The sequence below is a fragment of the Salvelinus alpinus genome, chromosome 15 (genome assembly GCF_045679555.1).
Source record: "Salvelinus alpinus chromosome 15, SLU_Salpinus.1, whole genome shotgun sequence".
In the NCBI taxonomy this organism is placed as follows: Eukaryota; Metazoa; Chordata; class Actinopteri; order Salmoniformes; family Salmonidae; genus Salvelinus; species Salvelinus alpinus.
In genome coordinates, this window is record NC_092100.1 from 38,917,006 (window position 1) to 38,941,270 (window position 24,265).

Consider the following 24,265-nt stretch of genomic DNA (forward strand, 5'->3'; position numbering starts at 1 on the left):
TTTAACGAACAATGCAATTTTAAGAAAAGAAAGAAAGTAACACAATAAAAAAACAATAACGAGGCTATGCTGTATTCAAGGGGTACCAGTACCGAGTCAATGTGCGGGGGTACAGGTTAGTCGAGGTAATTGAGGTAATAGGTACATGTAGGTAGGGGGTAAAGTGTGTGTGTGGGGGGGAGGGGTCAATGCAAATAGTCCGGGTAGCCATTTGATTAACTGTTCAGCAGGCTTATGGCTTGGGGGTAGAAGCTGTTACGGAGCCTTTTGGACCTAGACTTTGCGCTCTGGTACAGATTGCTGTGCGGTAGCAGAGAGAACAGTCTATAACTTGGGTGGCTCGAGTCTTTGATCATTTTTTGGGCCTTCCTCTGACACCGTCTAGTATAGAGGCCCTGGATGGCAGGAAGCTTGGCCCCAGTGATGAACTGAGCCGTTCGCACTACCCTCTGTAGTGCCTTACGGTCGGAGGCCGAGCAGTTGCCATACCAGGCGGTGATGCAACCGGTCAGGATGCTCTCGATGGTGCAGCTGTAAAACTTTTTGAGTATCTGGGGATCCATGCCAAATCTTTTCAGTCTCCTAAAGGGGAATAGGCGTTGTCGTGCCATTTTCGCGACTGTCTTGGTGTGTTTGGACCATGAAAGTTTGTTGGTGATGTGGACACCAATGAACTTGAAACTCTCGACCTGCTCCACTACAGCACCGTCGATGAGAATGGGTGCGTATTCAGCCCTCCTTTTCCTGTAGTCCACGATCAGCTCCTTTGTCTTGATCACGTTGAGGGAAAGGTTGTTGTCCTGGCACCACATGGTCAGGTCTCTGACCTCCTCCCATAGACTGTCTCGTTGTTGTCGGTGATCAGGCCTACCACTGTTGCCTCATCGGCAAACTTAATTATAGTGTTGGAGTCGTGCTTGGCCACGCAGTCGTGGGTTAACAAGGAATACAGGAGGGGACTAAGCACGCCCCTCTGAGGGGCCCTTGTGTTGCGGATCAGCGTGGCAGATGTGTTGTTACCTACCCTTACCACCTGGGGGGCGGCCCTTCAGGAAGTCGAGGATCCAGTTGCAGAGGGAGGTGTTTAGTCCCAGGGTCCTTAGCTTAGTGGTGAGCTTTGAGGGCACTATGGTGTTGGAAAGCTGAGCTGTAGTCAATGAACAGCATTCTCACATAGGTGTTCCTTTTGTCCAGGTGGGAAAGGGCAGCGTGGAGGGCAATTGTGATTGCGTCATCCGTGAATCTTTTGGAGCGGTATGCGTATTGTTGTGGGTCTAGTGTTTCCGAGATGATGGTGTTGATGTGAGCCATGACCAGCTTTTCAAAGCACTTCATGGCTAAAGACGTGAGTGCTACGGGTCGGTAGTCATTTAGGCAGGTTACCTTCGCTTCCTTGGGCACAGGGACTATGGTGGTCTGCTTGAATCATGTAGGTATTACAGACTCGGTCAGGGAGAGGTTGAAAATGTCAGTGAAGACCAGTGGCGGTCAGTGCCGTTTATGATGAGGGAGGACCATTTTTTTTTCATGAGCATGGCCTTATTTCTATTACAGCATGTTGGATGACTGTCATTCATATTCCATTCACCCAGCTCAATGTAACATAGATAGGTTTAGGCTACGACATGATACTTGCATTTTCCTTATACCCATCATGCTACAACCTAGCCTGTGAATGAAAGTTTACAACGTAGGTGCACACAGGTCGAGAGAAAATGTTGAGATGACAATAGTTAGTCCAGCAGTTACAAACCAAACGAGAGTTTCTATTGGACAAATTCTGGTATTTTTATCTCCGTTTCAATTGTTTCCGTCTAAGGAATGTTTTTCAACAGGATCGGCGGAATGAATTCACCCCTGATATGCATAAACACAGTTCACTTTCATAGCAGCCACGTTGTATTCCTTCTCGCCTCTATGCACTCTCCTCCTCTCACCTTTACCCTTCGTTTGTGGACTTCAATGAACAACACATCAGCTGTATGTGACCAGGCAAAAAAAAACTTTACAAGCCAAACCATGTCATAACCGTTATACACAGCCTACATCGTTGTTCTCATATTAGCTAAAGTAACATAGCTAATAGAACAAATGCGTTAGTAAACCCGCTACAATCATGCAGTAACGTTACAGTGTATAGTCAGTAAGCAGTTACACCAGCGGGCCCTGGTGGCAATAAATGAAAAAAGCTAAAAGCTTACCTTGACTTGGAAGAGTTCTAATGTTGTGTTGGATAGTTGTGTTGGATAGTCATAGCCAACTAGCTAACATTGCATCCCTGTGTTTGAGCCGGGTGTTTGAGTAACTAAACTTGCCAGCTGCATTTGTTGTCATAATTACTGTGTAAGTCTATGAAAGGGGGTGAGAACCAAGAGCAACCTAGGTTTTGTATTGAAGTCAATGTACCAAGAGGATGACATAAGCTAGCCTCAACAGAGTGCTGTTGCGGCTACTGTAGACCTTAATTGCAAAACAGTGTGTTTTAATCAGTTATTTGGTGACATGTGAATATATTTAGTATAGTTCTATCTAAAAAGGATAACTTTTCAATGTTTTACCATTTTTATGAAATTCACTGAGGAGGATGGTCCTCCCCTTCCTCCTCTGAGGAGCCTCCACTGGTGAAGACACTTTTTACTTGGTCCAAGCATGCTCTGAGTACACATCCTGGTAATCCATCTGGCTCTGCGTCCTTGTGAGTGTTGACCTGTTTAAAGGTCTTACTCACATCGGCTACGGAGAGCGTGATCACACAGTTGTCCGGAACAGCTGATGCTCTCATGCATCCTTCAGTGTTGCTTGCCGAGCATAAAAGGCATTTAGCCTGTCTGGTAGGCTCACGTCACGGGCAGCTCGCGGCTGGGTTCCTCTTTGTAGTCCGTAGTATTTTTCAAGCCCTGCCACATCCGACAAGCTTCAGAGCCAGTGTAGTAGGATTCAATCTTAGTCCTGTATTGATGCTTTGCCTGTTTGATGGTTTGTCTGAGGGCATAGCAGGATTTCTTATAAGCGTCCGGATTAGTGTCCCGCTCCTTGAAAGTGGCAGCTCTAGCGTTTCGCTCAGTTCATATGTTGCCTGTAATCCATGGCTTCTGGTTGGGGAATGTATCTACGGTCACTGTGGGGACGACATCATCGATGCACTTATTGATGAAGCCGGTGACTGAGGTGGTGTACCCCTCAATGCCATCGGAAGAATCCCAGAACATATTTCAGTCTGTGCTAGCAAAACAGTTCTGTAGCTTAGCATCCACGTCATCTGACCACTTTAGTATAGAGTGAGTCACTAGTACTTCCTGCTTTAGTTTTTGCTGGAATCATGATAGAATTATGGTCAGATTTTCCAAATGGAGGGCGAGGGAGAGCTTTGTATACGTCTCTGTTTGTGGAATAAAGGTGGTCCTGAGTATTTTGTGACATCCTGGTAGTAATCGGGTAAAACAGATTTAAGTTTTCCTGCATTAAAGGATTTTCTTGTTTGCTTATGGCCTTATACAGCTCGTTGAGTGCAATCTTAGTGCCAGCATCGATTTCTGGTGATAAATAGACAGCTAACTCTCATTAGCATCAAAGGATCCTGTCCATGGAAACCATTTTTTCAGCCTCGTATTGTTCCCAGGCACAAATGAGGGTCTCTCTTCCCAGCTATACATGTCAGTACTCTATAGCGAGGACTGAATCAAAATGCCACCATGGAGGGCAAAAGCCTCAGTTCCCTGTGGATTCCTTTTAGCCTCTTCGTGATGGATCAGAGATATTGCCTCAAAGTTCACAATGATTTGGCAGGCCCACACAAAGTCTGTCTGAATGCAATTAACAGCACTGTGGAAAAAACGTTCTTGGAAACTCTTAGTTTCTCAGCCAGGATGTAAGTGAGTTTATGTTGGTTGGTACTGTTCATTTGGAGAGCTGCTCTGCTGCCACACAGGAAACAGAAAAATATTGAGATGGAAAAATAAAGAAAAGTGAAACACTGGATTCGTATTGAGCTTTGTATGAATTGCAAGACTCGTTGAGAGAGTGTGGAGAGAGAGCCTTGTTTTGACCCTGGAGTTGACTGGTGAAGTGATGGAGTTTTGTCCTGAGGCAGCCCCAGCCCGGAATCTGTGTCTCTGTGTCTAACATGGCAGCCAGGAGGGAGAGAAAAGGCCAGGGGCTGAATGGAACAGAAAAAGCTCATCTGCATGTTAAAGGCTGTGGATGTCATGGAGTTGCCAAGGCTCCTTACCACACACAAGTAGTGTGTGTGTGTGTGTGTGTGTGTGTGTGTGTGTGTGTGTGTGTGTGTGTGTGTGTGTGTGTGTGTGTGTGTGTGTGTGTGTGTGTGTGTGTGTGTGTGTGTGTGTGTGTGTGTGTGTGTGTGTGTGTGTGTGCGTGTGTGCGTGTGCGTTGTGGATGGCTGGAGAGGCCTTTCTCCAGAAAAACCAGTCGCCACAGGAGGAGTGGGCAACGCTGGAGCAGTTGTCTCAGCGACATCATTCTCTTTCTGTCAATTCGAGGCTGAAGGATTTTCAAGAAAACAAGCGTTTACTTACGTTCTGTTCCGATCCGAATCCTAACGTGTCATGGAGAGGATGTGTCAATACCGGACAGGACTTGTGTCAGAGACTTGGAGCACCTAGTAAGGACTACATGGAGAGAGAAGAAATGCTTCCTCACGGAAACAAGGAGGGTATTGGTAAGAATGGCAGCAGCAATGACTCCTCACCCAGCAGAGCCAGTGGCAGAGAGGTAGGACACAGCAGAGACCGAACCAGGACCAGGCTGTCCCTGGGCAGTGTTACCCTGGGGGGCTCCAGCCAGCACAGCCACCCCGCCTGTCACATCCCCATCCCCACCAGACCAACCCCAGACAAAACTAGACAACCAGCCATTGAGCTAAACACCTCTGCGGAGACTCGGGAGAGTCCAGGAAGAGAGGGCGCCGAGAGCTGTGACCCTGTGACCCTGAGGCAGACAGCCAGGACGTCAGAGTTCAGAACCAAGCATGTGACCTGGGAGGAGAACTATGTGTCCAGTCGGAGGCAGAGCCGGTTGTACCAGGTGCACCTGCAGCAGACCTGTGTCTGGGACGGCATCGCTCAACTCAACGAGGAGATCCTCCTCACCATGCTGGAGATATATGAGAAACACGAGAGTAAGTGCTTGTGTATGTGTGCATGCGTGTGTCCCCTGCTGCCCTCTGCATGTGGTCTTCAGGGCTGCTTTCCTTTACCGTCCCAGACCTCTCGGACTTAGACGCGGCTTTTTTCATTCGCAGAGCAAAGTTTGTTCATGCTCTCAAAGCATTCAGAGCATGTGACCGTTATTCTGCCGGCAGAACATTCCGTCAGCCCTCACCGTTATGTTTCTCAGTGAAGCTGGCGTGAAACGGGACTTCGTCAAGGGAGGTCAGCTTTAAAACGGGAGAAAAGTTACACAATCCCTCCATCAAAGGGCTGCCTGTAAGGAGTTAGTGGTGTTGTAAAGGGCAGGTTTAGCCCTGTGAATGGGCTCGTTTGTGCTCCCTTCAAGCCCCCCCTGGAATGCCTTGACTGGTAGTGCTGCTCAGCTCTCCAGTCCACGTTTCCATGTCACGGCAGCGTGTGTGTGTGTGTGTGGAGGGGGGCTTCCCCCCCTGCCTCCCCCCTCATGATAGGCAAATACATTTCAATCTGCCCAGCAACACCCTCCACTCACCTACTGCTTATGTTTATTTGGGAAATGGGTGAATGGATGAATTAGTTGGCCAAGCTTTTCTCCTTCCCAGCAACTGTTTTGACTGGTCGTAAGAACTTTTTCAACGTTTTCTTTCCTCAAAAGCACAGAGAATTCATATGGCGTTTGTGTTGTTGTTGTATGTATATTTCTTCTGGTTTGGGATTTGATTGGCCCTGAAGGAGCTACAGGACGGTATGCAATGTTTCGGACCCTCTTGTTGTGAATGGTCTGTTTCAAGTGTTAATGGATACCTTTGAAGGAAAGATGCACATTTCTGAGGATGTCCTGAATTTCTGAGGATGTCCTGAATTTCTGAGGATGTCCTGAATTTCTGAGGATGTCCTGACAAGCCTGTGCCATGTGTGTTGTTTGACGTAGCAGCTGTTTCAGGTAGGCTGTCTCTAACAGACCCACCCCCTCTACTTCTAGGTGAAGACCCTGAGGCCAGGCGCTTGCGGACGGTGAAGAACATTGCCGATCTGAGGCAGAACCTGGAAGAGACCATGTCCAGCCTGAGGGGAACACAGATCAGCCACAGGTAGATCACTGACCTTGCTTCAGCACCATCTGTGCGTGTCACTCATTACTCACCCATTTTATGCGAGTGCGTGTGTGTGTGTCATTTTTGATGCTCTTATGGATTGAGAGGTTTATTTGAGTGGTTTGGCGCCGCACTTCCCAAACATGATTGCATACTTACTTTGCAAAGTGCTCTCCACAGAGCATTTAATGTTAGGGTCTTCACAAGCTCAGTAATGCATCAGCGATCTATTACCGAGGGCAGAAGAACAGCAGGGTGAAACAAAAACATGACATTCATTTTGATTGATGTGGGAAGGAAGCGTTCAAAATGAGGACCATTATGTGCTGCATGTGAACCATTTGGATTCCATCTTGTCTACATGACAGAGTCTGCCTTAGGGTCTAAAGGCTTTAGCCTGATTGGCAGTTGGACTGGTAGAGCAGATGTTGATCTGGAGGCATCCTCTTTTGTCTCTGGTCTGATGAATCTGATGTGTTGCCCAGTCGCCTCGTCCTGAGCCCAGCCGTGAAATCGGCTCAGAGGGGTTGACTGGACCCCCGTGGTCAGCCAGCACTGGGTTAAAAGCTGCTTTTGTCTCCCAAGTTGATAAAAGGGGAGAATATACATGAAAGCACTCCTGGTGGGCTGATTTACAATGCCAAAAGCATTTCTACACTCTTTAGCATCATATGGGAGGGAAAGGTTCAGTTCAACTAGTAGGATTGTTCAGCCAGGACAAACATTTTCATAGTATATACATTTGAATGGGGTTTTGATGGGGTTTTGATTGACATGCTCTCTGAACGGCATGTAAATGCAGCTTTTCATGTTGAAGTGGCTCATCTCATGTCTCTCTCGCTCTCTCTCTCTCTCCACCCCTTACATTTATTGTTTTGTATATTGAACATATTTTATTTTTGCCATTTTGACCAGTCTGATCTTTAGTTTGTCAGAGAGTGAGAGAGGTAACTCCCCAGCTGAAAAAAACCAGCATAGACCAGCATTGGTTGGTCCAGCATAGGTGCTGGTGACTAGCCTCATCTGACTAGCCTCAGTGTTTTCGTGGTGCCTCGTTGTGTTTTTGTGGTGCCTTTGTTGTGTTTTCGTGGTGCCTTCGCTGTGTTTTTGTAGCTGAGCAACCTTCGCTGTGTTTTGGACACTTATGCTGGTCACCAGCAAAACCAGCATCAAGTCACATCATTCTGGCTTGCAAAGTGACGTTTAATTCCTATTGGAATCTAGCCAGAGTGGGGATATCCAACAATTTCAACTTTTCTTCACCCATAATATGTTTGCAGAATGACTGCCAGGGTTAGAAAGTATGATAAATGAGACAACCCAAACCATCTAAACTGGAACAACCATTTCAGTATCCGGTGCAATAAGTCCAACTAACAGATTGGATTAGTTTAGAAACATAAAAAAAACATGTTATTAATCTTTGTTTACTATAAGATTAATTAATCAATGTACATGCAAAAACACAACAAACAAAAAAGATATTGAAACAAACAATTCTAAAAATCAACTGCAATAGAGAATGCTGGGAAATATGATAATGATGGGCATAGTCAGACCAGCTTGATCAGCTAGACCATGCTGGACCAGCATAGACCAGCATAGACCAGCATGGACCAGCTTTGTCACCAGCATACCACCATCACCAGCATAAGCTTGTATGTGTCCAAAACACAGTGAAGGCTGGTCATGAGTGTCCAAACTAGAGAACGACCGATTATGATTTTTCAGCGCCGATACCGATACCGATTATTGGAGGACCAAAAAAAGCTGATACCGATTAATTGGCCGATTTTGATATATATATATTTGTAATAAACGACAATTGCAACAATACTGAATGAACAATGATTTTAACTTAATATAATAGATAAATAAAATCTATTTAGTCTCAAATAAATAATGAAACATGTTCAATTTGGTTTAAATAATGCAAAAAACGAAGAAAGTAAAAGTGCAATATGTGCCATGTTGTAAAGGGTGGATGTGCCGCAGGTGGGACGGAGTCAGGCGTAGGACACAGAGGATGAGTAATAACGGACTTTTACTCAAGACGACAACAAAATAAATTCCACGCAGGGAAAACAATCCAGCTCACAAAATAGTAGCGACAGCTAAACACAGAACAAACACGCACAAAACCATGTGGGAACCAGAGGGTTAAATAGGGAATAAATCATAATGTAATGGAAACCAGGTGTGAACAATAAATACAAAACAAATGGAAAATGAAACGGTGGCGGTTAGAAAACCGGTGACGTCGACCTCCGAACGCCCCCAGAACAAGGAGAGGCACCAACTTCGGCGGAAGTCGTGACACATGTAAAAAAAGCTAGCGTTTAAGTTCCTTGCTCAGAACATGAGAACATATGAAAGCTGGTGGGTCAATATTCCCAGTTCTTCAATATTCCCAGTTAAGACGTTTTAGGTTGTAGTTATAGGAATTATGATGCGTCGACTATTTATCTCTATACCATTTGTATTTCATATACCTTTAACTATTGGATGTTCTTATAGGCACTATAGTATTGCCAGTCTAATCTCGGGAGTTGATAGGCTTGAAGTCATAAACAGTGTTGTGTGTCAAGCATTGCTAAGAGCTGCTTGCAAACGCAGTAAAGTGCTGTTTGAATGAATGCTTACGAGCATGTTGTTGCCTCCCACCGCTCAGTCAGACTGCTCTATCAAATATCAAAGCATAGACTTAATTATAATAAACACACAGAAATACGAGCCTTTGGTCATTAATATGGTCAAATCCGTAAACTATCATTTTGAAAACGTTTATTTTTTCTGTGAAATACGGAACCATTACGTATTTTGTCGAACAGGTGGCAACCCTAAGTCTAAATATTGCTGTTACATTGCACAACCTTCAATATTATGTCATAATTATGTAAAATTCTGGCAAATAATTACGGCCTTTCTTAGGAAGAAACACATTTCGCAACCAGCCAGGTGGCCCAAACTGCTGCATATATAAGTGACACAATTTCCCTAGTTAATATTGTCTGCTAACATGCATTTATTTTAACTAAATATGCAGGTTTAAAAAAATATATACTTCTGTGTATTGATTTTAAGAAAGGCATTGATGTTTATGGTTAGGTACATTTGTGCAACGAATGTGCTTTTTTCACGAATGCGCTTTTGTTAAATCATCACCCGTTTGGCGAAGTTGAATTAGGCTGTGAGGCACCTCATTGATTATATGCAACGCAGGACAAGCTAGTTAACCTAGTAATATCATCAACCATTAATGATTAATCGGTCGACCTCTAGTTCAACCCCCAGCGAAGGCTGGTCACCAGTGTCCAAAACACAGCGAAGGCTGGTCACCAACAAAACCAGCTAGACCATGCTGGTTAGACCAGCTTGACCAGCTAGATGATGCTGGTCAGACCAGCTTGACCAGCATATTGAAATGTATGCTGGGCTATGCTGTTGGTTTCAGCAGGCTCCTGTCCTGACCCACTCACCCCCTGAACAAACCTTTGATTTATTTGAGTGACAGCCCGTTGCCCTGGACAGGGACTTGTTCATGTCTGGCTCCTGACTCACTACAGCCTCTCGCAGCAGGGGTCTGTCTAATTTTGAATCTGGATCTTACCCCCCCCTCCACCATCCTCGCCTCCCTCTCTCTCCTCAGTACCCTGGAGACCACCTTTGACGGCAGCGTCACCACAGAGGTCAGCGGGAGAGGCATGCTCAACCTGTCCCCCCGCCCCAACCCAGCGCTGCCCTGGCGACTGGGCCCCTCCAGCCCCCGTCTGCAGGCGGGCGACGCCCCCTCAGTGGGGAACGGGTACGAGGTGGCAACACGGGGCAGTGCCAGTCGCATGGTGAGCCCCGAGAGCGGGCTCTACCTCCGCGGCAGGCAGACACCAGGCCAGGAGAGGAACAGTGTGTCTGACCTGGACCCGCCAGATAAGACGGAGGAGCTGGAGGGCATCGCCATGGAGACCACGGGGTACATGAGCGACGGTGACGTGCTGGGGAAGAATCTCCGCATGGACAAAGTCTCCAGTGGGTGAGTGCACACGACATCTGTACTTTTGTGTATTCAACTGACGAAAGCAACCAGGGGAAGAGCAATAACCCTGCTATGAATGGACCACCTCTGTGTTCTGCTTTCTTGCCCCTAGATGGTAGTGTTTCTGTCTTCTGTCCTTGTGAGTGTGACTGTCCTCTCTGCTAATGTCTCTTAGTTGTCAGTGGTAGCTCAGAGAGAACCCCTAAGTCTGTGGCAGACGACAGATGAGAGATCACTTGAGACATCTTTCGTTTGGAAGATAGCTTGGTAACATGCTGTCTTATTTGGAAAGCTCTCAAGGGGAAGAGGGTTATGATTTCAAAAAAGAATCTGCCCTTTGTGCGCTAGAGAGAAAGCAGCTCATGGGAAATATTCTTCTTAGCCTTGAGATGACATGAGAAAGTGAGAACTCTTATTCATATGCAACATGCACTCCTAGAGAACGAATGCTGGTCCAACTTCGATTTGAATCCTCTCCTTTACTGGGCCTCAGAGGTTCTGTGGTAACAACCTCACACAGTCAACCAGAGGTCTCCACAAAGAGGTAAGTCATGTGACACAGAGCCAAATGCAGGTCAGGATATGTCTGCAGATGATGTGATGACATATTATGCTGTGTGTTTCGTCTCAGTGGAATTGGACCAAATAAGCTGTTTACTTTACCATCATCTCCTTGTCAGGTTGAAACAGGCACAAGATGCTGGAGAACTTGGATGTTGTTCACCACAATCATCCTTATTATCGGATTTTCCTCTAGGACCCGGAGGCAATGGAGAATGTCAGTGGTGACATGGTCCTTGTTCTGCTCTGGAAAGGCTTTATACAAGTTCATTATGAATGTCTTGGTGATGTGATAGCACTTTGTCAAAGGATAGAACGACCTATCAAAGGGTGCGAGTTCCCATACAAAAAAATAAAAAATTATTCCATATATAAATATTTAAAAATACATGTACAGTAGATATATTTGCATCTTTGCTCAAATGCATGTAATGCCTGACAATATTCCAGAAATGCATGTAATCCCTGACAATATTCCAGAAATGCATGTAATCCCTGACAATATTCCAGAAATGCATGTAATCCCTGACAATATTCCAGAAATGCATGTAATCCCTGACAATATTCCAGAAATGCATGTAATCCCTGACAATATTCCAGAAATGCATGTAATCCCTGACAATATTCCAGAAATGCATGTAATCCCTGACAATATTCCAGAAATGCATGTAATCCCTGACAATATTCCAGAAATACATGGCTATGACGTCTGGTCCACAGGGTGGCCAAAGTGGTTCCTAATTCAGCTTCTTAATTCTTAAATTACTCTTTGGAAGTGATATCATTTGAATTGTCACATAATTTTAACATTCTGTCATAAATAGCACATGTTCAACTTCATAAAAAAACGAAATTCCCATCTCAAGAGGTAAAAAAAAGACTATAGTAAGTGCCTCTCTTCAGCTTCTTTAAGTAATGATAAGTAATCTAGTGCCTGTTTTTGCTATTTTTTATTTCTCGTTTTTATCGATTTAAACAAAAACGATACATCGTACAACACACCACAATATGTCAAGGTCTTGTGCTTCCAATAAGTGGTATTATACGGCTCTACGGTGGCTGGTTAGCGGTGTTATGGTGCATTCGTAACCAAGTGGGAAGTGGGAACATCTGGTAAAAATCCACTTGAACGGCCCTCCAACTGGTAATGACTAGTTAAATCAGCCATGAATCCCCATGTGACAGGGGGAATATAAGCGTGTTGTGTGCAACAGGGAAGGGCAATTGAATGCAAGATTCACATTTTTTTTTAATTATTCACAAATTTCTAGCCTGTCTAACTATGGTTAACAGGGTTAACGTGTTATGCTCAGTTTTCACCCCAAAACACCAGAAAATTGCCAAAAAGAGTACTTGCACTAGTAAGTCTTTATTCATATTGAAAATCAGATTTATTGAGCTCTCCATGTGGTGTATATTAAAGGGCAATATATATTTGGCTTTTAAAATTCTATATTGGGACGCAAAAAAAAGTACTCATTTCGTGGAACGACCCAGTACACGTTAAGTTCTGCCCGTTGGACGTTAGTTGCAATTCTCTCATCAAGTTCATTTGTTTATTTGTCATATGCACATGAAAGACATGGAGTCACTACATGACCGATAATGTATTATGTTTGTAGTCATTTTTGTAGTAATTTAAATGCATGTTATTACTTTTGGTATGCTTTTGGAATGTGTCTAGTGCAATAAAAATGCATTTTGACTAGGGTTGGGCGGTATGCAGATTTTCATATCATCATACCGTCCTTCTCTCACGGTATTACTGGCTTAGTACACAAGGGGGCGCCAAAAACGCAAAAAAGCCCATTGGGCGTCTATTACCAGAATGCGAACAAAATTAGCACAAGTAATAGTGAATTTCCATGGAGGCTGCTACCTAAATATGCTAACTAGCACAAATGAAAATAAACAAATTGTAAAGACAGGCAATCCAACTCATAAAGTAATACATATATAGGTAAGAGCAAATGTTATTTTTGGTGAGTTTGGATATTTACAAGCGAATGTGAACAAGAGACATTGTGCAAATTAACAAAGTTTTGAAGCATGCTTGTCTGAAGGAAGAAGAGTACTGTGTACACGCTGTGTCTGTGTGGTGTCTGGGAGTCTCTACGGCAATGGGCCTGCCTGCTCTGCTCAGGAGAAGATAGGGGAGGAGCAGACGGCCCTGAACAGAGAGGAAAAACGCAAGGAAATCAAGCTGCAGTGGCAGCTGTAGATAACTCATGCAAAGGGCTTTGACTTCTCAAACACGGCAGAAAGCTAACACACTATGATGCTCCGTGGTCTCATTAATTCAGCCACTTACTTAGATAACTAGCAAGTTAAACGTAGGGGTTGTCCTAACGCAGAATTCTTCATTTTTAACGCAGGAAAAAAAGATAAAACACCATTCTAAAATGCTTCTTATTGTAATTTCTGCTCAGCATCAAACTAATGTTGTGCTTCAGTTGCTCTTTTCCACTCGGATGAGAATTCACAAATGGGCTTTCTATCAAAAGACAGCGCTCTGACTGATGTGTAGCCACCTTTCTCCTGTACTTTTCTCGGTGTAGCCAGACTACCTTTCTCCGGTAAAATGCAAGGTTAAATTTAAGCAAAACATGAGGAAATGTAGCTGGTTACATTCCTTCTATGATAAACATTAGAAATATGGTTTTTGCCAAAAAAAGACCTTGCTTTTTCATTGTAAATGTATTTACTTGTGGGGCTGCCAGCCAAATAGTGTTGCACTTCTGTTGTCATCGGATTACAATGAAGCTATTTCCTGCCGAATGTGTTGCACTAATGTATTTTCTGTGAAGGAAAACTATAGTTGCACGTCTCTTATCACTCTATTGAAGCAAAAAAAACACTGTTGACTTTCAATATAAACCCAGACCCCTGTCAATAAACAGCTGGACTCACCTGCTCCTGCTTTCTCCCATCGTGCAATTTACAAACAAACATGTGACTGGCTCAACTGTTCTGGGGAACTATGGTAAGCTTCATAATGTAAAATAATGTGACAGGTGAAATGAAGAATGCAGTCTGCTTTATCTCCAAACATATTGCACAAGTTGACTGCAGGTATTTACTTAAAAAGTAGCTACAAATATAAAAATGTGTTGAAAAACTTCAAAATAATTGTTTCAATGGTACTGAGGGGTTTTGAAAAACCAGCCCAAGGCTATTTCCAAATACCCTGGTATACGGTATATACGGTTCACAGCCCAAGCCAAATTTTGACAAAATATATTGTAGCAGCGGTAGCTTATTAGAAGACTTGGAGGCATGGTGTGTTGGGGGCGTGGCTTTGTCGTAGTGCTTTTTGGCCTCCTCATGTGACGGATTGTCATGCCAGTTAATGTGTTATGTTGTGTTCTCTGGTTGAAGGTTAAGTTTGTACACTGCCTGTTCTACAGGAGCAATGAGACTGACATAAGTGCATGTGATACTGAAGAGCCATCTGAGGGTTCATTTTTAATACAGTCAACAGCTAGTGATGGGAACCTGAGGCTTTCCAAAGGCTTTCACTATATTGTGCTGAAAAACAGTTTATTACGCTGAGCTTCCTAATCTGTTCACAATGCACATTAGTGACATCTGCTGGTCAGCATTAAATAGCAACGTTTAATGATCAGATACAAGTCTTTTTTTCTCCACTGTTTTCATCAAAGCGCTGTGGTGCAGCGATACGTCGTTGGCTTTAGTAGCCTGTAATCAGTTGGAATACACACTGAGTTCACATCATGCTTCCCGTTTTTGCCTTCAAGTTTACAATTTTTCAGAAACTGCATCTATGGCATTATTTAGGATGCTTAAGACAGAAGTTTATACTATACTAAATAAAACAAATTATTTAAACAACAGCGCAGAAACTGTGGTTTCACTTTCTTTCTTTTTATCGAAATAGTGCGCCTTTAAAACGGGATTTGACCTCATACCCTCAGGTCCTTGAATGTTCCATAGTTCCCTACTCTACCTGCTAAGATACCAGTCAGGTGACTCTTTTTGTACAAAATCCTAACTATATTTGTAAGTACGGTCAGTGGTGGAAAAAGTACCCAATTGTCCTACAGTACTTGAGTAAAAGTAAAGATACTTTAATAGAAAATGACTCAAGTAAAAGTGAAAGTCACCCAGTATACTACTACTTGAGTAAAAGTCTTTAGCTTTAAATATACTTAAGTATCAAAAGTAAATGTAATTGCAAAAATATACTTACGTAAAAGTATAAATCATTTCACATTCCATATATTAAGCAAACCAGACGGCACAATTATAAATGTTTACTTTTTTTACGTATTACCAGGGGCACACTCCAACACTCAGAAGTAATTTACAAACGAAGCATTTGTGTTTAGTGAGTCCGCCAGATCAGAGGCGGTAGGGATGACAGGGGTGTTATTTTGATAAGAGTCTGAATTGGACCATTTTCCTGTCCTGCTAAGGATTCAAAATGTAACGAGTACTTTTGGGTGTCAGGGAAAATGTATGGAGTAAAAAGTACATTATTTTCTTTAGGAATGTAGTGGAGTAAAAGTAAAAGTTGTCAAAAATATAAATAGTAAAGTACAGATATCCCAAAAACGACTTAAGTAGTACTTAAAATTATTTTTTACTTAAGAGTCAGTGGGATCTCGCATTTTGCAACACAAAACGGTTTGAAAAAGCATGTGAAAATATATTCTAAAATACATTCTTTAATCTATTTCAGAATGTATTTTTAAATACATGAAATACATTTTCTGATCCATTTAACATATATTGTGATATACATTTTACCTATATTTATATATACATTTTAAATGAATGCTGTTATATATTTTGGAATGTATTTAAAATGTATAAATAAATAAATACAATATTTTGCCCATTTAAAAAAAATCTATTTAAAAAAAAAAATCTGGTTAGGTGATACTAATACTAACGTGACCTGTAAACTCTACTGGGTTTCACTCTGTTTTGAACCCAGGCCTGACGTGGTCGAGAGTTCAGTGACTTAGTACAAATGAGTGACCTGCTGCAGGCTAACTGTCTCTGCTCAAACCATCCGGTGTTGTTCAGTAACCAGAGTTAATGGATGACCCACTGCAAGCATGCAGCTCTAAAACCTAAACACTGGCAGATATTCAAGTTATTGATTTTATGCCCTTTGAAGAGGTAGGGACCAACATTAGACCACTTCTATAAACTTGCGCTTTGGCCAGGTGGGTTGTGGGTACCATATACCACTGACCTGCTTGGAAATATATTGCTGTGTACTTGGTTTGCTTGCATTGTATTACTTTTTTTTCTGTCTTAATAACAAAGTGAGCCAGTCAATGAGTCATCTGCTGTGGCGCGTCTCATTGCAAAAGGCGTTTAATTAAAAATCATAACTTATCTTTTGTTTCCCCATGTAGGTGCTGTTTTTTGTTTACAGGAAGGCATAAGGCATACACTCCACTCCCTCCTTTGACAAAGGTTAGGGCTTTTTACCTGTCTGGCTGGTTAGTCAACAACTGGTCTGACTCAGCTTTAATAGCTGCCTACAGTATAGCTCCAGTCACATCAGTCACTGTCAACCTCGAAACACTCAAAAGAGTTCATCCTAGGAAATGTGGCTGCTATTTAGGTCTTTTGCTTATCAGAGGAAATTCTGGCCTTTTGTTCATGCTAGTGCTGCCGGGGCTTGCATGTAATTGGTACTTCCTGATCTTTGAGATGAAAGGTGATATTTAATTTAGGTTGGTGTCTTTCTCTTTCATCACTCACTATGAAGTGTTATTACCTAAAGCCCATAATCAGGTTGGCTTAAACAGTAACTTTTTAGAGAGTAAGGATTCCTCTATACAGTATGTCTTTTTGTACAAATTATTTTGAGAAGTAATCAAATCATAGTCTCTCTGTTTGCTCAGTTTGAGGGTAATTTCCTGATTCCTAAAATTCTAAAAGTTTGCCTAATTTCAGTTTATTTGACAAAAAAAAGCAGTCATTGTGTAGAGAATAATTGTACCATCTACACCGCTTTTAAATATATTTTCCATAACCAAAAATATTGTATTTTCAGCTGTTTGAAGCTGGTGTATAAAACCGAAAGTAAAAGGAAACTTAGGAATGGGCAGCATAGAAATAGCGCACATAGAACATATCTACTGCTTCTTATACTTGCTTTCAATAAGAATGACAGATCTATAACTCACATTTCTATGTGAAATTGGTTGGGTCGCCCAAAAAGTTACCTATTGCAGCCTTAACGAATCATATCCCTCCTCCAGTTAGTGGGGGAAGATGCTCAGAGGAAAATCATTCTAATCAGCTACTCCCTGAATCACAGCCCATACCCCCAAGACATTTACCCCGGCCCCTCCTCTTACCCCTACCCCTTCCGCAAACAACACCCCCTCCCCTCCTGTGCTGGGGCTCTCCTGTCCTGTACTGCCATGTCCTTCCCCTCTCACTCTGCCTCCGCCTGAAACACTGAGCTTGCAGCTCCCTGGTCCTTCATCTGCTCCTTTTGTTACCAATCATTCCTCCTGAAGAGCTCCTCCATCTGAACAGACTTGACAGGGATGAGAGTGGTAGAGAGAGAGAGAGAGAGAGAGAGAGAGAGAGAGAGAGAGAGAGAGAGAGAGAGAGAGAGAGAGAGAGAGAGAGAGAGAGAGAGAGAGAGAGAGAGAGAGAGAGAGAGAGAGAGAGAGAGAGAGAGAGAGAGAGAGAGAGAGAGAGAGAGAGAGGCAGTTGTGTTAAGGAGAGAGAGTGACAGAGAAAGATAAAGATAAAGAAAGAGAGGATAGTAGTAAAGGAGAACTGGCTGGGTGACTCGGATGACTTTGTGTTGGACCAGCCTTAGTTAACCATTCAGTAGTGAAATCTCTCCTCTGACCAACCTGCAGGATTGGCATTTTCTAGAAGCTCAATATTGACAGGTATGTTTCCAATCTACTCAAAAAAAAATTAAAAGCAGAAGAAAAAAAAGTTTTATGTGAAAAAGCCTAAACTGACTGGAGCACTTAGTTAAATGTCTAGCAGGTTTTCATGCACTACATATAGCATTTTAATATGTGTCATTCTTTGTCTTTGGGGTTCTAGTACCTTCAGTTTAGGGTCAGGCACCTTTTGCCGAGGTGGGTGTGCTAACAAAAATAATGACTCCCAAAATGTGTGAACAAAACGAGGACAAACCCCAAGTTAATCAGTAGTCACATTAAAATGTCGCTTTCATTATGACTCAAATTCACCTTTTCAACAATGATTTGGGAGCTGTCATGTCTGTACACACTAAAGCCATTAATAAACATGGTTATAAATGGCTCTGGGACACACAACATGACAATGGTAACATAAACTTCCTCACTTTTTGTTTCGATAACCAAGCCCTTAGGTTGGGTGTTGGTCAGCTCTCCTAACAGTTAGAGATAGAAAATGCTTTGCAGTAACAAAACCATAAATATTTTCACGAAAGTAGTACTACAGGCTTGGGAAGCAATTGTATGTGTTTAATGAGTGGTAGTTTAAACAGAGGCAGTTTCCCATGATTTCCTGTCACACTCCAAGACAAGCTGAGACTCCCTGTGTCACCAGGATTAGCGTGAAACCGTGCCTGGGATTATGTGAAGTTGCAGGGATGACAGTAAAGCTGTGTTTTTCAATGGGACTGCCTCAATGAATTTATCTCAACCTAAGCTGGTAAGCCTATGGCGTTGCTCTGGGCTAAAGGCATGACAATGGCCCTCTAAATGAGTAACTGGAAATGGGTAATTATGGAGGGTTAGTTGGTGTTGACTGAGAGCAAATGTGAATGTTTATCTAGCTGCGGCGGGTTAATCGTCTCGTATGCCCTCCGCATACAATGCCGAGATGACTTTGGGCGCGTTCTTTTGTTTTATATGTTGTCATTACATCCGTCATGTCAAACCCCCACCTCTCCAACTGCAGGGATGGTGTGATCGTTCTGAATGGCCGTGCCGTATTCTGTAGCCGCGTTGACAGGAGATATCGTTGTTTTTCTTTTTTAGCGGTATTATTGGCACTGACATCACACACATACTATGCAGAATAACAGCGTTAGTATTACCAGATGATACGAACCAAATATGCGTCACCAATTGAGCTGTCTCCAGTGCATTTTCGGGATGACATACGTCATGGTTGTTCTGTGTAGGGGTCTTCAGGTCAGACACAGTATAAAAGTATATAACAGGATTGTAATGTGTTTGAGGCTGTAATCCTGTCAGTGAAGAGGATCAGAACAGCCTGTCATGTAAGACAGCAGAGACAGAGATGTGACATATACAGGGACCGAGACAGAGACCGAGACAGAGACCGGGACCGAGACAGAGACAGAGACCGGGACAGAGACCGGGACAGGGACAGAGACAGGGACCGAGAAAGATACCGGGACAGAGACCGGGACAGAGACAGGGACCGAGAAAGATACCGGGACAGAGACAGGGACAGAGACAGGGACCGAGACAGAGACCGGGGCCGAGACAGGGGCCAAGACAGAGACAGGGACATGGACAGGGACAGAGACAGAGACAGGGACAGAGACAGAGACAGGGACCGAGACAGGGACCGAGACAGAGACCCGGGACCGAGACAGGGACAGAGTGGCACTGAGACAAGGACAAAGACTGAAACAGGGACAAAAACAGGGACCGAGACATATACAGGGACAGAGATTGAAACAGGGACATAGATATACACTGAGACAAGGACAGAGACAGGGACTGTGGCAGAGACAAGGACAGGGACAAATACAGAGACATGGACAGAGACCAAGACTGACAGGGACTGAGACAGGGACTGTGACAGAGACAAGGACAGAGACCAGGACAGACACCGATATTGAGACAGGTACAGAGACTGTGACTGACAGGCCTGTTGTGTTGTCTGTCTGCAGCTACATGACGGACGGCGGACTGAGCCGGTACACGCACTGCCTCAACCGCCTGCCAGATGGCATGGCCGCCGTCCGAGAGACGCTCCATCGCAACACATTCAAGGGCCAAGGGGACGCCACTGACAGGTAGGTCAGCACCACCCATTCCCCTGTCCCGTCACCCCACCTGCAGTGTCTGGGTCAGGTGAGGCTTCTGTACAGTCACACGTTCCTATCGAGGAACCATGTACCAGACAGAGGTTTACTGTAAGTTTAGCCCGTTTTGGATTGGTTTGTGGATTAGGTCCCTGCTTCTGCCAAAGAATCCAGTAGAATGTTGAGTCATCCAATAGGATCAGTCTAGAAGCAACAGAGCTGCCATTGTTGGGAGGCTGACTGAGTCTGAGTGGAAACAGACTGCATTTTCCTCAGTGCTACAGGCTATGGATGGGTAATGGATGGGTTTGGAGTAGACAGTAGACACTCACAGTCCCCCCCCCCCCCCCCCCATTGTCTTCAGCCAACCAACTCCTTTTTGGAGGTAATTGGTATTTTGGTATTTTATTAGGATCCCCATTAGCTGTTGTGAAAGCAGCAGCCACTCTTCCTGGGGTCCACACAAAACATGAAACATAATACAGAATGACATAACACAGAACATCATTAGACAAGAAGAGCTCAAGGACAGAACTACATACATTTGAAAATGGCACACGTAGCCTACGCAACAGTGCATACACACAAAATATCAAGGTCAGATAGGGGAGAGGCGTTGTGCCGTGAGGTTTTTCATTATCTTTAAAAAACAAACAAAAGAAACTGTTCATTTGAGCAATATGAGAAGGGAGTTCTCTAATGACTCTATACAACGCTGTACTCTTTCTTGATTCCTCTCCCATGTGTCTGTGTTACAGATCTAGACAACATTGCAGGCTCATCTCTTTCCTGATTCCCTTGCGGTGCTTACAACCTAATGAATGGAGGTTAGAGAGGTTCACAAAGACAATCCAGCTGTGTTCCTCCGCACAAACTGCCCTGTGTGCTTTCTGCCCAAACCGACAGGGGTGTCCTGATTTATTGATGAAGGTGTCTACAGTTGTGAACAAAGGTTTACACCAGAAAGCACACTACTATCTTAAATAGACATCACAGATGGTATGGACACACTGTCAACACTTGTTAACAGTAGCGTTTTTGGTTTTGGCCTTTGTTGAGAGATCGAGAATTCCGTCGGGGTTAATTAATTAAGGTGGTTCCACGTATTAACAACATTAGCATAAAGCACAGACCCGGTGCCAGCCCACCTCCCACAGAGTTAGAGCTAATGGGATACATTAGAGGGGTTCTAGTGGTTGTAACAATGGACCACCTACAGGAGAGCAGCTGAGCTCACGTACTGGCAGGACTAGCAACCATAACAACAAAAACAGTATCGATAGCATTGATAATTGCACGGACTTCTGTAATGCACGTTCGCAATAAAAGGACTATTATATTGCCGTACCTATGCCGTCTTTGGTGTACCTGTGAAGTAACTGTACATGTAGCCTAGACGCCTGAGGGTGCAGATTTATTACTCGTATATCCATCCTGCAGAATGTTAGATAGTCCCACCCACCCCACTGTGTCCAACCTGTCTGGACACAACCCTCTTTACTCCAGGCATGGAAACTCAGTCCCCCTTCCTCTCTGGTTCATCCCCTGTTACCCTGGGCTCCTCCAGTGGAAAGTGCACAGGCCACGACTCGACACAGACACACTGGGCTTCTGCTTCCAACTGGAGACATAGAGGACCAGCAGACTCTGGCAACATGGCAAACCAGTTGTTTTGTCATAAAAAAAATTTTAAAAAAATTTAAACTTTTTGTTTACCTCTGTTTCATCTGCTTTTTAATATACATCTTTAGAATTGTAAAAATTGCCTGGCATGGTCAGGTGAAGATTGAGACAAAACGAACAAGAGAGCATAATGCCTTAATGAAAACCTACTTTTGCGTCTTTTTGACCAACGGTTCAAATTAGGTGACGGAGAGGAAGTGTGCGGTAAAATCAGACTTGTGTTGTGGCTGACAGGACGGTGTAAGCTGTGTCCTAACCATGCATGTGTAAATGTATGCATGTGTATTCAGGAGGCTCAGAGCCAGTGTGGGTGGGTGGAGGGGGGGGGGGGGGTGTCTGGTGGACAGGACTCTGAAAAAGCAGTCCGCTGCCTCGAGGCAGTCTGAGGTAGACAGAACAGTGTAACCTGGCACCCTGCCTGATTACATGCGTTCTTGTCCCCCAGACGTTGCGGTTGCTCGGCCTGATTGTCTTTGAGATGCTGATGGCGGTTCTAAAAAGCCGCTGTGTCTCCCGGACTCTGATCGGTGATCCACTCTGTAATCTCAGCCTAAAGGGGCTTTTGGAAAGCGGTATTTCTGGAGGGAGGACTGTGATGTATCGGATGTTTGATTTGATGTCTATACCTGGCCCATTTTTATAGTTCATACAGTAGTTCCAGAGTACTTGTATTCGCTAAAAGCTCTTTCCCACCTGTCTGTTTGAGCATTTGCGCTGCATTTAGCTCGCCCGCCCACGCATTTCAAGTGAGAATACATCCCCTCAAAGCTACACCTACAGTACACCGCAAAGGGGGGGTCCTGGGATAAAATGCATTAGTATTCAGATGATGATCAGAGAGGCATACACACACACACAGACACACACACGCAATGACACATGCACACACACACACACACACACACACACACACACACACACACGCACTGACACATGCACACACACACACACACACACATAGAGGAGTGGGGTACCAGTAATGTATGTGTGAGTAGCAGAGTGCGCTGGAGGGGGCTTGAATCTGGTGGAGAGAAAAAAAGAGAGAGGGGAGGATCTTCCGTGTCTCATTGCTCTAGCCCCAGGACTCTCGACTGTACACACACACACACACACACACCTCAGCCAGGGAGAGAACTAGCAGGGAGGGGCTCCACTCCAGTCTGTCGGGGAGCACAATGCTGACAGCTTAGAATCCTCCGGTTTTGTCTGTCTGGGCTGAGGGCTGATAGTGATCAGTGATAGCCCTGTGCTGTCTGGGTGGCTGGCAGAGGGCTGTCTTCGTGACCGTGCTGTCTGTCTGCTGGGCTGTTTACCTGTTGAGTGCAGCTCCTTGGTGTGCAGGCTGGGCTCCGGCTCTGCTCTGTTATGCATGCAGTGGCAATGAGAGGCTGTCTGCAACGCAAAGGGACAAACTGGATACAGAGAACAATATAACAAAGTGGAGAATGTAAGCTGCGGAGTAAGTGTTTTTTTGTCAGTTTATTAATGTGAATTGGCATGTGTTTTGTTTTAAATGTGATGTGGAGGAATGAGAACGTTCTCAGGGTCGGTGTGATCGGACGTGATGTCAGTCGGTCTGTTTGCTATTGAAGACTTCCTATCTCGTGTAATGTGATGAACGGTGAGCCATTCATTATGATCTCCGAGTGGCCCACTGGCTCTCTAACCCAATCACAAGCTAGAAGCCCAGCTGTGAAAACCAGAGGATCAGCCCACTACACAACAGATAAGTGAGCAGTGTCATTGGGCTCTAACGGTACACGCAGAAAGTATCAGAACTTATGGAGAGAATGCTCATTGGAGAGAATGAGCATTCTTTATGTCCATGTGATTTGCGCGCTGGGAAGAAGTGAAGAACCTTCCTTGGTTCTCTAGGGAAGACACTATACCGCTGGAACACGGAGAACTGCTACGAAAGGTTGACGACCTCATATGGAGTTCACGTCAGTAGCTTCTGAGCAGATGCCACTTGTTGACACAGTTCAAGGCAGCCTATGTGATTTAGCTTAGGACACTGTATGATATTGGCTGAAATCTAGGCAAACACTACATGAACACAAACACCATATTGTTTTATTGTCTAGGAGTTAAACCAGAGAGATAGAGGAGTCCAGAGTGGTGTGAAAGTGATTTAGCGATGTGTTGCTGGCTGTGTTACATGCCAGTCCCCAGGAGCTGTGTCTGGTCTGGTGAGTCTTGGCTATGAGGGGGCTTAGCTAATACAGCAATGGGGTCCTTTCTGCAAACACAACGTCTGGCCGAGAGGAAGAGCGACGGGACAACGTATCATCTGTTCATCTGGTTAAGAAAGCCACCACTTCGCAGAGCAAGATCAACACAAGCGATGCTTTGAACGTCGGCGATCAAAATGCTTTTTCGCTGACGGCTGAAGGGATGGATGCCGATATATTTTCAAATGATTGGACTGTTGTTGAGAATCAGTTGGAAAGCCAAGCCTATACGGCAACAAAAAAATGAATGAAATAGCTTTTTTTTGTTACATCTCAGCTCTTGACCACAAAACGTCATGTGGATAGGAAGAGAGGCCTCTTCAAACTCCTTGCCACGCTGATGTGAAACTACATTGTGTTTGGCCCTTCAGTCAGAGTGTCTGAAATAGAGGCGTTTCACACCCTAAATTGTGGTAATTGAGTGCTCCAGACAATAGTCTTAATTATGCTTGAGAGGAATAACACCCTGCAGCCGATTGGCATGCAAATGAGCCGGGGAGAAAAGGAAG

At 44.2% G+C, this 24,265-nt stretch overlaps 1 protein-coding gene across 9 annotated transcripts in view; it reads left to right on the forward strand.

Annotated features, from left to right (window-relative positions):
- LOC139540031 (neuron navigator 2-like) overlaps positions 1 to 24,265 on the forward strand; it is a 161,362-nt gene that overhangs the window by 72,634 nt on the left and 64,463 nt on the right. For 8 of the 9 annotated variants that reach the window (XM_071343560.1, XM_071343552.1, XM_071343553.1 and 5 more), the window contains 3 exons: positions 6,130 to 6,238; positions 9,891 to 10,271; positions 19,708 to 19,833. In XM_071343560.1, the coding sequence (XP_071199661.1) occupies positions 6,130 to 6,238; positions 9,891 to 10,271; positions 19,708 to 19,833 (616 nt within the window). The remainder of the gene's footprint in view (positions 1 to 6,129; positions 6,239 to 9,890; positions 10,272 to 19,707; positions 19,834 to 24,265) is intronic. The other variant, XM_071343559.1, reaches the window with a different exon arrangement.